The sequence below is a fragment of the Ranitomeya imitator genome, chromosome 10 (genome assembly GCF_032444005.1).
Source record: "Ranitomeya imitator isolate aRanImi1 chromosome 10, aRanImi1.pri, whole genome shotgun sequence".
Lineage (NCBI taxonomy): Eukaryota > Metazoa > Chordata > Amphibia > Anura > Dendrobatidae > Ranitomeya > Ranitomeya imitator.
Window position 1 is genome coordinate 144293709 of NC_091291.1, and position 13578 is coordinate 144307286.

The 13578-nt window shown below is 55.3% G+C and overlaps 1 protein-coding gene across 1 annotated transcript; it reads left to right on the top strand.

Annotated features, from left to right (window-relative positions):
• The first annotated feature begins 528 nt into the window (after positions 1–528).
• Positions 529–11455, top strand: DCPS (decapping enzyme, scavenger). Its single transcript, XM_069742864.1, has 6 exons — positions 529–727; positions 1003–1156; positions 4166–4311; positions 5514–5627; positions 8965–9075; positions 11007–11455. The coding sequence occupies exons 1-6, from the start codon at positions 563–565 to the stop codon at positions 11271–11273; spliced, it is 957 nt and encodes a 318-aa protein (XP_069598965.1). The 5' UTR covers positions 529–562; the 3' UTR covers positions 11274–11455.
• The last annotated feature ends 2123 nt before the right edge of the window (positions 11456–13578 follow it).

A 13578-nucleotide genomic window follows, 5' to 3' on the forward strand; every position in this document is an offset into this window, starting at 1 on the left:
AGTGGCTCCGGTACGTGAGGTGACAGTTTCCTCACGTACCGGAGACACTGACTCACGTAGACACATTAGAATCAATGTGTCTCTGCACATGTCAGCGTGTTTTCACGGACCGTTTGTCCGTTTGGAAAACACGGAGACATGTCAGTGTTCGTGGGAGCGCACAGATCACACGGACCCATTAAAGTCAATGGTTCCGTGTAAACACGTACCGCACACGGATGCTGTCTGTGTGCCATCCGTGTCCTGTCCGTGTGCGTTTTTCCTGTCATAGGGTTAAAATTGTTGCAATACACAGACACACGTACAGCACACAGACAGCACACGGACCCTAAAAACGTACTCAGGGACATCACACAGATCCCACAAGGATGGCCTACGTGAGCACACGGATAACTCCGGTACCGGAATTATCTGGAGTGGACTTGTGAGCCGCTTCCTCATCCCCTGCAGTCACTTCCCTGCACACACAGCAGGTGGCGCTGTCACACGTCTCATCGCTGTCAGTACAACACCATGGCCCTTTGAACTGGCTTTTACTGCGCATGCTCCACTCCACAGCATAATGGCTCAACCCGGAGACAAGAGGAAGCGGGAAGATGAAGTGGAGAATGGCGGAGCCGGGGAGTCTGTGACCTCCGCCGGAGCAGAACATCCGCTCTCAGGGTTCAAACTTCGGAGCGTCCTAAGAGAGTCTGCCAGGGACAAGACTATCTTCCTGCACGGACAGGTACCCGGGGGAATGGAGAGGGGGTTACACCTGACCGCGGAATGTACCACTGCTGCGGAGAGCGGGGGTGTTTGGGCTGAACCATTGTCACCTGAGGGCACTGACACATTGTAACAACGTTATTGCTTTGCTGCTGTACTGTAAGTGATCGTTGTTGCTAGGTGACATTGCATCTGCTCTGTGTTCCTATCTCATACAGACCATTGTTCCCTTTATCTGCCACCTGTCATAATTGCTGTTATTTCTTCTTATTTTGCTCTATTTTCTGTCCCCAGGTGAGTGATGAAGACGCCGTGGTCATCCTGGAGCGCGCACCCTTCCAGGCGGACACCGTCTCTCGCCTCCTCGCTGACGACCCCACGCTGAGGCTGCAGCTGAAGAACGACATCTATGGCGTCTACCACCTGAGCCCGCCGCCACAGCTGAACGGTCCGTGCTCGCTGCCAGGGCGTGATGTGATGGGGCGTCCTGCGGCCGAGGGTGCACGGATCACCCCCTCCTGACACCTGCAGACATGGGGCGGCCTGGGGTGCGCGGATCACCCCCTCCTGACACCTGCGGACATGGGGCGGCCGGGGGTGCGCGGATCACCCCCTCCTGACACCTGCGGACATGGGGCGGCCTGGGGTGCGCGGATCACCCCCTCCTGACACCTGCGGACATGGGGGCGCCGGGGGTGCGCGGATCAACCCCTCCTGACATCAGTGCGCGGGGTGGAGCGTGCGCTGTGTGATGCCGGTGCGCGAGGTGGAGCGTGCGCTGTGTGATGCCGGTGCGCGAGGTGGAGCGTGCGCTGTGTGATGCATGTGTGTGATGTGGAGCGTGCGCTGTGTGATGCCGTTGTGCGCGGGGTGGAGCGTGTGCTGTGTGATGCATGTGTGTGATGTGGAGCGTGCGCTGTGTGATGCCGGTGCGTGAGGTGGAGCGTGCGCTGTGTGATGCATGCGTGTGATGTGGAGCGTGTGCTGTGTGATGCCGTTGTGCGTGGGGTGGAGCGTGTGCTCTGATGCCGGTGCGCGAGGTGGAGCGTGCGCTGTGTGATGCATGTGTGTGATGTGGAGCGTGTGCTGTGTGATGCCGTTGCGCGTGGGGTGGAGCGTGTGCTCTGATGCCGGTGTGCGAGGTGGAGCGTGTGCTGTGTGATGCCGTTGTGCGTGGGGTGGAGCGTGTGCTCTGATGCCGATGCGCGAAGTGGAGCGTGTGCTCTGATGCCGATGCGCGGGGTGGAGCGTGTGCTCTGATGCCGATGCGCAGGGTGGAGCGTGTGCTCTGATGCCGATGCGCAGGGTGGAGCGTGTGCTCTGATGCCGATGCGCGGGGTGGAGCGTGTGCTCTGATGCCGATGCGCGAAGTGGAGCGTGTGCTCTGATGCCGATGCGCAGGGTGGAGCGTGTGCTCTGATGCCGATGCGCGAGGTGGAGCGTGTGCTCTGATGCCGATGCGCAGGGTGGAGCGTGTGCTCTGATGCCGATGCGCAGGGTGGAGCGTGTGCTCTGATGCCGATGCGCGGGGTGGAGCGTGTGCTCTGATGCCGATGCGCAGGGTGGAGCGTGTGCTCTGATGCCGATGCGCGGGGTGGAGCGTGTGCTCTGATGCCGATGCGCAGGGTGGAGCGTGTGCTCTGATGCCGATGCGCAGGGTGGAGCGTGTGCTCTGATGCCGATGCGCAGGGTGGAGCGTGTGCTCTGATGCCGATGCGCAGGGTGGAGCGTGTGCTCTGATGCCGATGCGCAGGGTGGAGCGTGTGCTCTGATGCCGATGCGCAGGGTGGAGCGTGTGCTCTGATGCCGATGCGCAGGGTGGAGCGTGTGCTCTGATGCCGATGCGCGGGGTGGAGCGTGTGCTCTGATGCCGATGCGCGGGGTGGAGCGTGCGCTCTGATGCCGATGCGCAGGGTGGAGCGTGTGCTCTGATGCCGATGCGCAGGGTGGAGCGTGTGCTCTGATGCCGATGCGCAGGGTGGAGCGTGTGCTCTGATGCCGATGCGCAGGGTGGAGCGTGTGCTCTGATGCCGATGCGCGGGGTGGAGCGTGCGCTGTGTGTTGCCGTTGTGCGCGAGGTGAAGCGTGTGTTCTGTGATGGGGGTGTGCGGGGTGGAGCGTGCGCTGTGTGTTGCCGTTGTGTGCGGGGTGGAGCGTGTGTTCTGTGATGGCGGTGTGCGCTCTGTGATGGCGGTGCGCGGGGTGGAGCGTGCGCTGTGTGATGTCGGTGCGCTGTGTGATGTCGGTGCGCAGGGTGGAGCGTGCGCTGTGTGATGCCGTTCGCGGGCTGGACCGTGCGCTGTGTGATGCCGTTCGCGGGCTGGACCGTGCGCTGTGTGATGCCATTGGGCACGGGGTGGAGCGTGTGTTCTGTGATGGTGGTGTGCGCTGTGTGATGGCGGTGCGCGGGGTGGAGCGTGTGCTGTGTGATGGCGGTGTGCAAGGTGGAGCGTGCGCTGTGTGATGGCGGTGTGCAAGGTGGAGCGTGCACTGTGTGATGGCGGTGCGCAGGGTGGAGCGTGCGCTGTGTGATGGCGGTGCGCAGGGTGGAGCGTGCGCTGTGTGATGGCGGTGCGCAGGGTGGAGCGTGCGCTGTGTGATGGCGGTGCGCAGGGTGGAGCGTGCGCTGTGTGATGACGGTGCGCAGGGTGGAGCGTGCGCTGTGTGATGGCGGTGCGCAGGGTGGAGCGTGCGCTGTGTGATGGCGGTGCGCAGGGTGGAGCGTGCGCTGTGTGATGGCGGTGCGCAGGGTGGAGCGTGCGCTGTGTGATGGCGGTGCGCAGGGTGGAGCGTGCGCTGTGTGATGGCGGTGCGCAGGGTGGAGCGTGCGCTGTGTGATGGCGGTGCGCAGGGTGGAGCGTGCGCTGTGTGATGGCGGTGCGCAGGGTGGAGCGTGCGCTGTGTGATGACGGTGCGCAGGGTGGAGCGTGCGCTGTGTGATGGCGGTGCGCAGGGTGGAGCGTGCGCTGTGTGATGGCGGTGCGCAGGGTGGAGCGTGCGCTGTGTGATGGCGGTGCGCAGGGTGGAGCGTGCGCTGTGTGATGGCGGTGCGCAGGGTGGAGCGTGCGCTGTGTGATGGCGGTGCGCAGGGTGGAGCGTGCGCTGTGTGATGGCGGTGCGCAGGGTGGAGCGTGCGCTGTGTGATGGCGGTGCGCAGGGTGGAGCGTGCGCTGTGTGATGGCGGTGCGCAGGGTGGAGCGTGCGCTGTGTGATGGCGGTGCGCAGGGTGGAGCGTGCGCTGTGTGATGGCGGTGCGCAGGGTGGAGCGTGCGCTGTGTGATGGCGGTGCGCAGGGTGGAGCGTGCGCTGTGTGATGGCGGTGCGCAGGGTGGAGCGTGCGCTGTGTGATGGCGGTGCGCAGGGTGGAGCGTGCGCTGTGTGATGGCGGTGCGCAGGGTGGAGCGTGCGCTGTGAATATTATCATGTAATCGCGTTCTTCTCGTCTCCCGTTGCACAGAAGTGAAAGCCACCATCATCCGGCCAGCGACTGAGAAACACATCAAGAAGTATCTGCGGCAGGAGCTTCAGCTCATCTCGGAGACGGGCGACGATTACAGGAGCATCACCCTCCCCTTCATCCAGTCCCAGAGCTTCAGCATCCAGGTGACCCCCCCAAAAAATCTCCCACTAGATAGCTAAATGTAGGTCAGGAAAGCTGCGGCCCCCGTGGGGAGGGTTCCTGCTCACACCCTAGTGTCGCCTGCTCACCCTGCCACAGCCATACTGGTGAAGGTGTCTGACAACTCCAGTGAGAGCTGTAAACATGCAGAGTTGTCACCTGGCTGCAGTGGAGGCGCTGTTGCTTGGATGTTTAGCTGCTGGTGGTGGGGAGCGGTGCTGCGGGTCACTGCCGCGATGCTCTGCTGCGAGTCACTGCCGCGATGCTCTGCTGCGGGTCACTGCCGCGATGCTCTGCTGCGGGTCACTGCCGCGATGCTCTGCTGCGGGTCACTGCCGCGATGCTCTGCTGCGGGTCACTGCCGCGATGCTCTGCTGCAGGATACAAGGGGCTGTTCTCGGCTCCGGAGCCCTACACTCCCCCTTGTACAGCGCTGGCAGCACAGGAACAATGGCCGCTTCAGTTCTATTTTTCAGATCAGGTGAAAACTTAAAGGGATTTTCCAGATGAAACAAAGCGTCATTGTCAGATATAGTTCTAGAACAATTTATAGGAAACGACCTGCACTTCACAGCTGAGGGTTTGTTACAATGTATCCAGTTTGAGATTTCCAGCCTACCAGTGCACAGACTGACACATTGTAACAAGCTGTCAGTGCTGGTCTGCACTAGATACATTGTGACAGATCCTCAGCTGTGAGAATCCTTGGATGAGGAGAGGCTATGTGCACACGTTGCACATTTGCCTCTGGAATTTTCTGTGCGGATTCTGCATTTCTTGGCAAAAAACACCGGTGCAGATTTGATGCGGATTTTGTGAGGTTATCCTGCGGAGTTCATGCGTTTTTAGCCCTGCGGATTTCTATTATGGAGGGGTGCAGAAACGCAGCAGATCTGCACAAAAGAAGTGACCTGCTCCTTTTTTGAATCTGCTGCACTTTCCGTGCAGATTTTTCCGCACCATTAGCGCAGCATTTTATTTATTTTTGCCATTGATTTACATTGTACTGTAAATCACTTGCAGATCTGCAGCGTTTCTGCGCCGAAAAACTCTGCGGATCCGCAGTAAATCTGCAACGTGTGCACATAGCCTAGATGTGAACACTGAATGTTTCTATTCAATGATTCCAGCAGAGATCTTGACGGTGAGATCTCGGCCACAGACTTCACCTGTTGTCTCGTTTTAGTGGGTCTATAACATCCTGGAGAAGAAAGCGGAGGCGGATCGGATCGTCCACGAGAACCCGGATCCCGCACTCGGCTTCATCCTGTTACCTGACTTCAAGTGGAATCAGAAGCAGGTGGGTGGTCCGGGGATAGCCCCTCTCTCTGTAGTGGCTGACTAGTGATGGCCCGTCTGGCCTCCTCTGGGGTTCTGTGCCTCGGTCTGCTGCCATTATTACTATGTATCTCGGCTTTACACACGGATTATGGTCGGCTTTGCCGTGCCTGGAAATCTGCCGTTAATGCCGCTCACATATATATGTCATCCGCTTCCTATACACCTCCGGCGGGGCAGTGCGGAGGCAGCGGAGGCGGGGGGCTCTTTCCACCTGTGTCCATCCTAGAACAGGTGCGGTGGGAGCGATGTCCCTGCAGCCTCCAGTGGACGCACATATTTGGCGGCTCTCTTTACCCCTGTATCTGCACACTCATCTTGGCTCAGCATACATAATACACATATCCTCAGTAAGAGGAGGGGAGAGATTCGATGCTGGGCTCCTCTAATGGAGTTTTATCTCCTCCGGAATAGAAGGGTCGGGCATGTTGGAATCACTCTGCCCAATCCTTATCATCTGCTGTTATTTCCACTTTCTCTCCTTTGGTGTCTGTCTGACTACAATAGTGGAGTACAAAATATGGGGATGTAAGGGTTAAGCGAGGCTCTCCCTGTCCATTAATGTGCTCTTGTGTGGGGCTCATTATCCCCCGTCCTAGTGTCGCTGGTGAGATCCGATCTGATCCCGGCGCTGCACACATTGATGCTGTGTGTGGTGAGATCAAGGCCGAGGATCCCTGGGATCCTGTAACTGTGGAGCTGTCAGATGGGAAGCTATCATGGTGACAAGGGTGCGCCCCGGATCAGGAGGCCGCCTGGTGTGACCCGCCGTCATGGAGTCCTGACCACAGAACAGACGTGACCGGGTGCAGCTGACACATAGATGCAAAGCTGCAGCTGTACCAGGGAAGGGGCGTCGCTGTGTGATGGGGCTCGTGCGATCTCTGCTATAAAAGTGGCCATAATGGCTGTCACTCAGCTTTACAATAAACAAATCACCGCCGATGTCCTGCGCTCGGGATCTATACGGTGATCTGCTGACCATCACTGATGTCCTGCGCTCGGGATCTATACGGTGATCTGCTGACCATCACTGATGTCCTGCGCTCGGGATCTATACAGTGATCTGCTGACCATCACTGATGTCCTGCACTCGGGATCTGTACGGTGATCTGCTGATCATCACTGATGTCCTGCGCTCGGGATCTATACGGTGATCTGCTGACCATCACTGATGTCCTGCGCTCGGGATCTGTACGGTGATCTGCTGACCATCACTGATGTCCTGCACTCGGGATCTGTACGGTGATCTGCTGATCATCACTGATGTCCTGCGCTCGGGATCTATACGGTGATCTGCTGACCATCACTGATGTCCTGCGCTCGGGATCTATACGGTGATCTGCTGACCATCACTGATGTCCTGCACTCGGGATCTATACGGTGATCTGCTGACCATCACTGATGTCCTGCGCTCGGGATCTGTACGGTGATCCGCTGACTCACTGATGTCCTGCGCTCGGAATCTGCTGCTCATTGCTGGGATCTGTTGCTTGTCCTTATCAGCGGCTGTGATGATCTGGTCTCTAATTGTTGTATCGCATTCCGTGCCAAACGGTGAGCCACAAACGAAGCGTCCAGGAGCCACGGAGGGATGGCCGCAGGGTGGGGGAGGAGTCATTACCTTCACACCAGGCTGACGGCGCAGGGTGGGGGAGGGGTCATTACCTTCACACCGGAGGGATGGCCGCAGGTTGGGGGAGGGGTCATTACCTTCACACTGGAGGGATGGCCGCAGGGTGGGGGAGGGGTCATTACCTTCACACCAGGCTGACGGCGCAGGGTGGGGGGAGGGGACATTACCTTCACACTGGAGGGATGGCCGCAGGTTGGGGGAGGGGTCATTACCTTCACACTGGAGGGATGGCCGCAGGGTGGGGGAGGGGTCATTACCTTCACACCGGAGGGATGGCCGCAGGGTGGGGGAGGGGTCATTACCTTCACACTGGAGGGATGGCCGCAGGGTGGGGGAGGGGTCATTACCTTCACACCGGAGGGATGGCCGCAGGGTGGGGGAGGGGTCATTACCTTCACACTGGAGGGATGGCCGCAGGGTGGGGGAGGGGTCATTACCTTCACACCGGAGGGATGGCCGCAGGTTGGGGGAGGGGTCATTACCTTCACACTGGAGGGATGGCCGCAGGGTGGGGGAGGGGTCATTAATTTCACACCAGGCTGATGGCACAGGGTGGGGGAGGGGTCATTACCTTCACACCAGGCTGATGGCGCAGGGTGGGGGGAGGGGTCATTACCTTCACACTGGAGGGATGGCCGCAGGGTGGGGGAGGGGACATTACCTTCACACCGGAGGGATGGCCGCAGGGTGGGGGAGGGGTCATTAATTTCACACCAGGCTGATGGCACAGGGTGGGGGAGGGGTCATTACCTTCACACCGGAGGGATGGCCGCAGGGTGGGGGAGGGGTCATTACCTTCACACCGGAGGGATGGCCGCAGGGTGGGGGAGGGGACATTACCTTCACACTGGAGGGATGGCCGCAGGGTGGGGGAGGGGTCATTACCTTCACACCGGAGGGATGGCCGCAGGGTGGGGGAGGGGACATTACCTTCACACTGGAGGGATGGCCGCAGGGTGGGGGAGGGGTCATTACCTTCACACCGGAGGGATGGCCGCAGGGTGGGGGAGGGGTCATTACCTTCACACCGGAGGGATGGCTGCAGGGTGGGGGAGGGGACATTACCTTCACACCGGAGGGATGGCCGCAGGGTGGGGGAGGGGTCATTAATTTCACACCAGGCTGATGGCACAGGGTGGGGGAGGGGTCATTACCTTCACACCAGGCTGATGGCACAGGGTGGGGGAGGGGTCATTACCTTCACACCAGGCTGATGGCGCAGGGTGGGGGGAGGGGTCATTACCTTCACACCGGAGGGATGGCCGCAGGGTGGGGGAGGGGACATTACCTTCACACTGGAGGGATGGCCGCAGGGTGGGGGAGGGGACATTACCTTCACACTGGAGGGATGGCCGCAGGGTGGGGGAGGGGACATTACCTTCACACTGGAGGGATGGCCGCAGGGTGGGGGAGGGGTCATTACCTTCACACCGGAGGCATGGCCGCAGGGTGAGGGGCACTGCTGGTGCGGCTGATACATCGATGATTAGCGCCATATGGCGGCTGTAGAGTAATACCCCCCAGCTCCTGTATGATGGGGAAGGGACCTAAACGAGAGTAATTTGGAGATCCTGGGCCCTGTCCAGGTCTGTATCAGGGGCTCTCGTGCTGCATTCTCGGGGTCCAGGTCTGATTCCTGTCTCTGCCGCCCCTTGTCTTTCAGGTGGATGATCTGTACCTCATCGCCATCTGTCATCCGCGCGGCATCAAGTCCTTACGAGACCTGAATGGGGATCATCTGCCGCTGCTGAAGAACATCCTGCAGGAGGGGCAGGTGAGGACACGGGGGGCCGCCGCATCTTAAAGGGACAGAGATTTATATGAAAATTTGCATCAGAACTACTAAAATTATGGAGGTGCAAATAATTGCATCAATTCCAGACATTTCAATGTTTGTCGTTCTTCATAAATCTCCCATTATATATCATTTTCAAGATGGCTGCTTGCTGTCAGTGAATTCTTTTTTTCAGTTTCTGGCTATAGAAACAGTCATGTCCTGGTCCTGCCCGCACAGCTGAGTATCTGTTGGTTTCATGTAATCAATGTATTTCTTCCCGAGATCCAAGTCAAATTTTTGCTTTTCTTAAAGGGAACCTGTGATCAGGATTGTGCACCGTAACCTACGGACAGTGTCAGGTTGGTGCCGTTATACTAATTACAGTGATACCTGGTGGTGAAATCCATCTTGTGGTTGTTATTTAATCTTTACTTTTAGTTTATGATATGCCCTTACCCTGGGGTGACCTGTGGGGGGTCTTCAGGTGGTGAAGACCCCCCTACAGGCCGACCTGGAGCACAAGCATATCATTAACTAAAAACTGAAAATAAAGATTCCACAACAACCGCAAGACGGATTTCATCACCAGGTATCAGTGTAATCAGTATAACGGCACCGACCTGACACTGTCTGTAGTCACTGAGCACAATCCTGATCACAGGTATCAGTGTAATCAGTATAATGGCACTGACCTGACACTGTCTGTAGTCACTGAGCACAATCCTGATCACAGGTATCAGTGTAATCAGTATAACGGCACTGACCTGACACTGTCTGTAGTCACTGAGCACAATCCTGATCACAGGTATCAGTGTAATCAGTATAACGGCACCGACCTGACACTGTCTGTAGTCACTGAGCACAATCCTGATCACAGGTATCAGTGTAATCAGTATAACGGCACCGACCTGACACTGTCTGTAGTCACTGAGCACAATCCTGATCACAGGTATCAGTGTAATCATTATAACGGCACCGACCGGACACTGTCTGTAGTCACTGAGCACAATCCTGATCACAGGTATCAGTGTAATCAGTATAACGGCACCGACCTGACACTGTCTGTAGTCACTGAGCACAATCCTGATCACAGGTATCAGTGTAATCATTATAACGGCACCGACCGGACACTGTCTGTAGTCACTGAGCACAATCCTGATCACAGGTATCAGTGTAATCAGTATAACGGCACCGACCTGACACTGTCTGTAGTCACTGAGCACAATCCTGATCACAGGTATCAGTGTAATCAGTATAACGGCACTGACCTGACACTGTAGTCACTGAGCACAATCCTGATCACAGGTATCAGTGTAATCAGCATAACGGCACCGACCTGACACTGTCTGTAGTCACTGAGCACAATCCTGATCACAGGTATCAGTGTAATCAGTATAACGGCACTGACCTGACACTGTAGTCACTGAGCACAATCCTGATCATACAGCACTTTAAGAAGTTTTCGTAGTATTGAGCTGCTCAAAATGCTTTTTTTTTTCTGACTATAACCTTACAAATCGTGTAACCGATCCAGCATGCGTCTCCAGACTGCACTTTTAACCCTTTAAGGTCCCAGACATCTTTTTAATTTTTACTGTTTTTTTTTTTGTTTTTTTCAGTGTTTAACAAGTGACAACACGTTTTGTGACAACACGAAATGTGTTTTATTTCTAATTTTGTAATTCCTTCATTTTTGAACAGTTAAAAGCATTGCGGCCTTTAAATGGTTAATGCCAGTGATCACAGTGCGCTCCGGCCGCTGTAGTTACTGGCATTTGCCTATCCATTGGTATCTTCTGGGTGCGACGCAGGAGACCATGTACATCGCAGGTTGCTAAGGGGTTACAAATTATTAACATCCCACAAGTAATGGGGTGTCCAAGTTTATGGTCCGTCTTTCTTACTTCCTGCCCGGTTCTGTGCCTTAGGCGGCCATCTTGGAGCGGTACGGCGTCCACGGTCACCAGCTGCGGATCTATCTGCATTACCAGCCTTCCTATTACCATCTGCACGTACACTTTGTGGCGCTGGGCCACGAGGCGCCGGGGATCACGGTGGAGCGCGCTCATCTGCTGAGTGACGTCATCCAGAACCTGGAGCTGGACGCGCAGTACTACCGCACCCGCACCCTGACCTACGCCCTGCGGGTGGACGAGCCGCTGCTGCAGAGGTTCAGAGACGCCGGGAGGGGCTGACACTGACGCTTCTGCATTTTTACTTTATCTTTCTAAGTTTGTTCTTTTTTTTAATCCGCTGCTGATCTCGTTCTGATATCTTCAGCGATGATGACTCCGGTCCCGGCCGCTGCTTTATACTGTTGTCAATGTTTGTATTTTGTTGTTTTTCACTTTTTTTTATAATAAAGGATTTTTTTGTACCATGTTGTAAGGTTATGTGCCTGGGACTCAGAGCGCTGCACCGCAGGGAGACTACAATTCCCAGAATGCCTTGCACTGGCTCCCCTGTCCCATCTGTCTTCAGACTGCACGACAATGACCTGATGTGACGCCACCGCAGTCGTTCCTCTCACGTTGTGTCATTGTGGCCAACGACGTCCGGAGTCGTGTGACTGCAGCTGGAGCACGAAACAGAAAGAAATCCAAACTGAACCAAGTTATAATGGGGGAACGGGGGCCCCGGGGCCAGAGAACGGGGGTCCCGGGGCCAGAGAACGGGGGTCCCGGGGCCAGAGAACGGGGGTCCCGGGGCCAGAGAACGGGGGTCCCGGGGCCAGAGAACGGGGGTCCCGGGGCCAGAGAACGGGGGTCCCGGGGCCAGAGCAGGCTGAGCCCAAAACTCTCCGCTTTACAGTGGGGGCAGCTGGTAACGCACTCAGACTCCGGCCGTTACCTCGGGCCGCCACCAAGGAGCTGTCCAGCACCTTCCTTCTAGTTGTCGTTTCCTTACAATAATCTGATTTTTGGTAAGATGAAGCTTCGTTCTTCCCGGCCTCCTCCTGATCAGACCGAGCTGCCTCCATCATCACGAGCGCTGCTCACCTTTCCTGAAATACTCTGTGCTGCCTTCTTAGGCCGGAGTCACACTCAGCGTAGGGAAATAGGGTCCGTAGTTTACATGCGTAATATGCAGAAATTATCCCAAAACAGTGATCCGTATGGCATCCGTACAGCGAGATTTCCTCTCCGGCTTGCAAAATGGACATACAATGGATCCATGGGCTCAAATATTCATGAAAACATATAAATATATATATAATCGGTGAGACACACATATTTAATACAGCGCTAGACAGCAGAAAAGCCGGTAATTCAATTGCCGGCTTTTGCTAGCTCCTCAAACCCGACATGATAGGAGACATGGTTATATACAGTAAACCATCTCATATCCCTTATTTTTGTACATATTCCTCACTAATAATGTTCCAAGTGTCTGTGTGCAAACTTTTGGAGCTCTAGCTGTTAAAAATAAAGGGTTAAATCGCGGAAAAAATTGGCGTGGGCTCCCGCGCAATTTTCTCCGCCAGAGTAGTAAAGCCAGTGACTGAGGGCAGATATTAATAGCCTGGAGAGGGTCCACGGTTATTGGCCCCCCCCTGGCTAAAAACATCTGCCCCCAGCCACCCCAGAAAAGGCACATCTGGAAGATGCGCCTATTCTGGCACTTGGCCACTCTCTTCCCATTCCCGTGTAGCAGTGGGATATGGGGTAATGAAGGGTTAATGTCACCTTACTATTGTAAGGTGACATTAAGCCTGGTTAATAATGGAGAGGCGTCAATTATGACACCTATCCATTATTAATCCAATAGTAGTTAATGGTTAATGAAACACACACATTATGATAAAAGTATTTTATTGAAATAAAGACACAGGGTGTTGTAATAGTTTATTATACTCTCAATCCAATTGAAGACCCTTGTCCCCTGAAACAAAGTTAAAATAAAAAAACAACAATATCCCATACCTCTCCGATGGTCAGTCATGTCCCACGATGTAAATCAATCTGAAGGGGTTAAATAATTTTACAACCAGGAGCATTAGCAGCCGCCACTGCCTGTAAAAACTGGGGAATGAATGTGAAGAAGGGGAACATAGCTACCTAGACTAGCGGTTCTGCGCCCCCTGCTGGTATAACCTCATATGAACTTGAGCGTGGGAATTTTTCAGAATATTTTCTCACGCTCGAGTTCATCTGAGTCCTATAACCATGGACCCTCTCCAGGCTATTAATATCTGCCCACAGTCACTGGCTTTACCACTCTGGTGGAGAAAAATTTTGCGGGAGCCCACGCCAATTTTTTCCGTGATTTAACCCTTTATTTTAACAGCTAGAGCTCCAAAATTTTGCACACAGACACTTGGAACATTATTAGTGTGGAATATGCAAAATAAAATAATGGATATGAGATGGTTTACTGTATGTAACCATGTCTCCTATCCTGTCGGGTTTGAGAAGGAGATAGCAAAAGTCGGTAATTGAATTACCGGCTATAAAGCTATCTAGCGCTGTATTAAATATAAATATATATTTCTCACTGATA

What these genes read in the sequence shown, in the direction of transcription:
- DCPS (XM_069742864.1), top strand. Translation starts at nt 563, where the DNA reads ATGGCTCAACCCGGAGACAAGAGGAAGCGGGAAGATGAAGTGGAGAAT. An exon ending in CTATCTTCCTGCACGGACAG is followed by an intron (nt 728 to 1,002) that starts GTACCCGGGGGA and finishes TTCTGTCCCCAG; the next exon opens with GTGAGTGATGAAGACGCCGT. An exon ending in ACATCCTGCAGGAGGGGCAG is followed by an intron (nt 9,076 to 11,006) that starts GTGAGGACACGG and finishes TCTGTGCCTTAG; the next exon opens with GCGGCCATCTTGGAGCGGTA.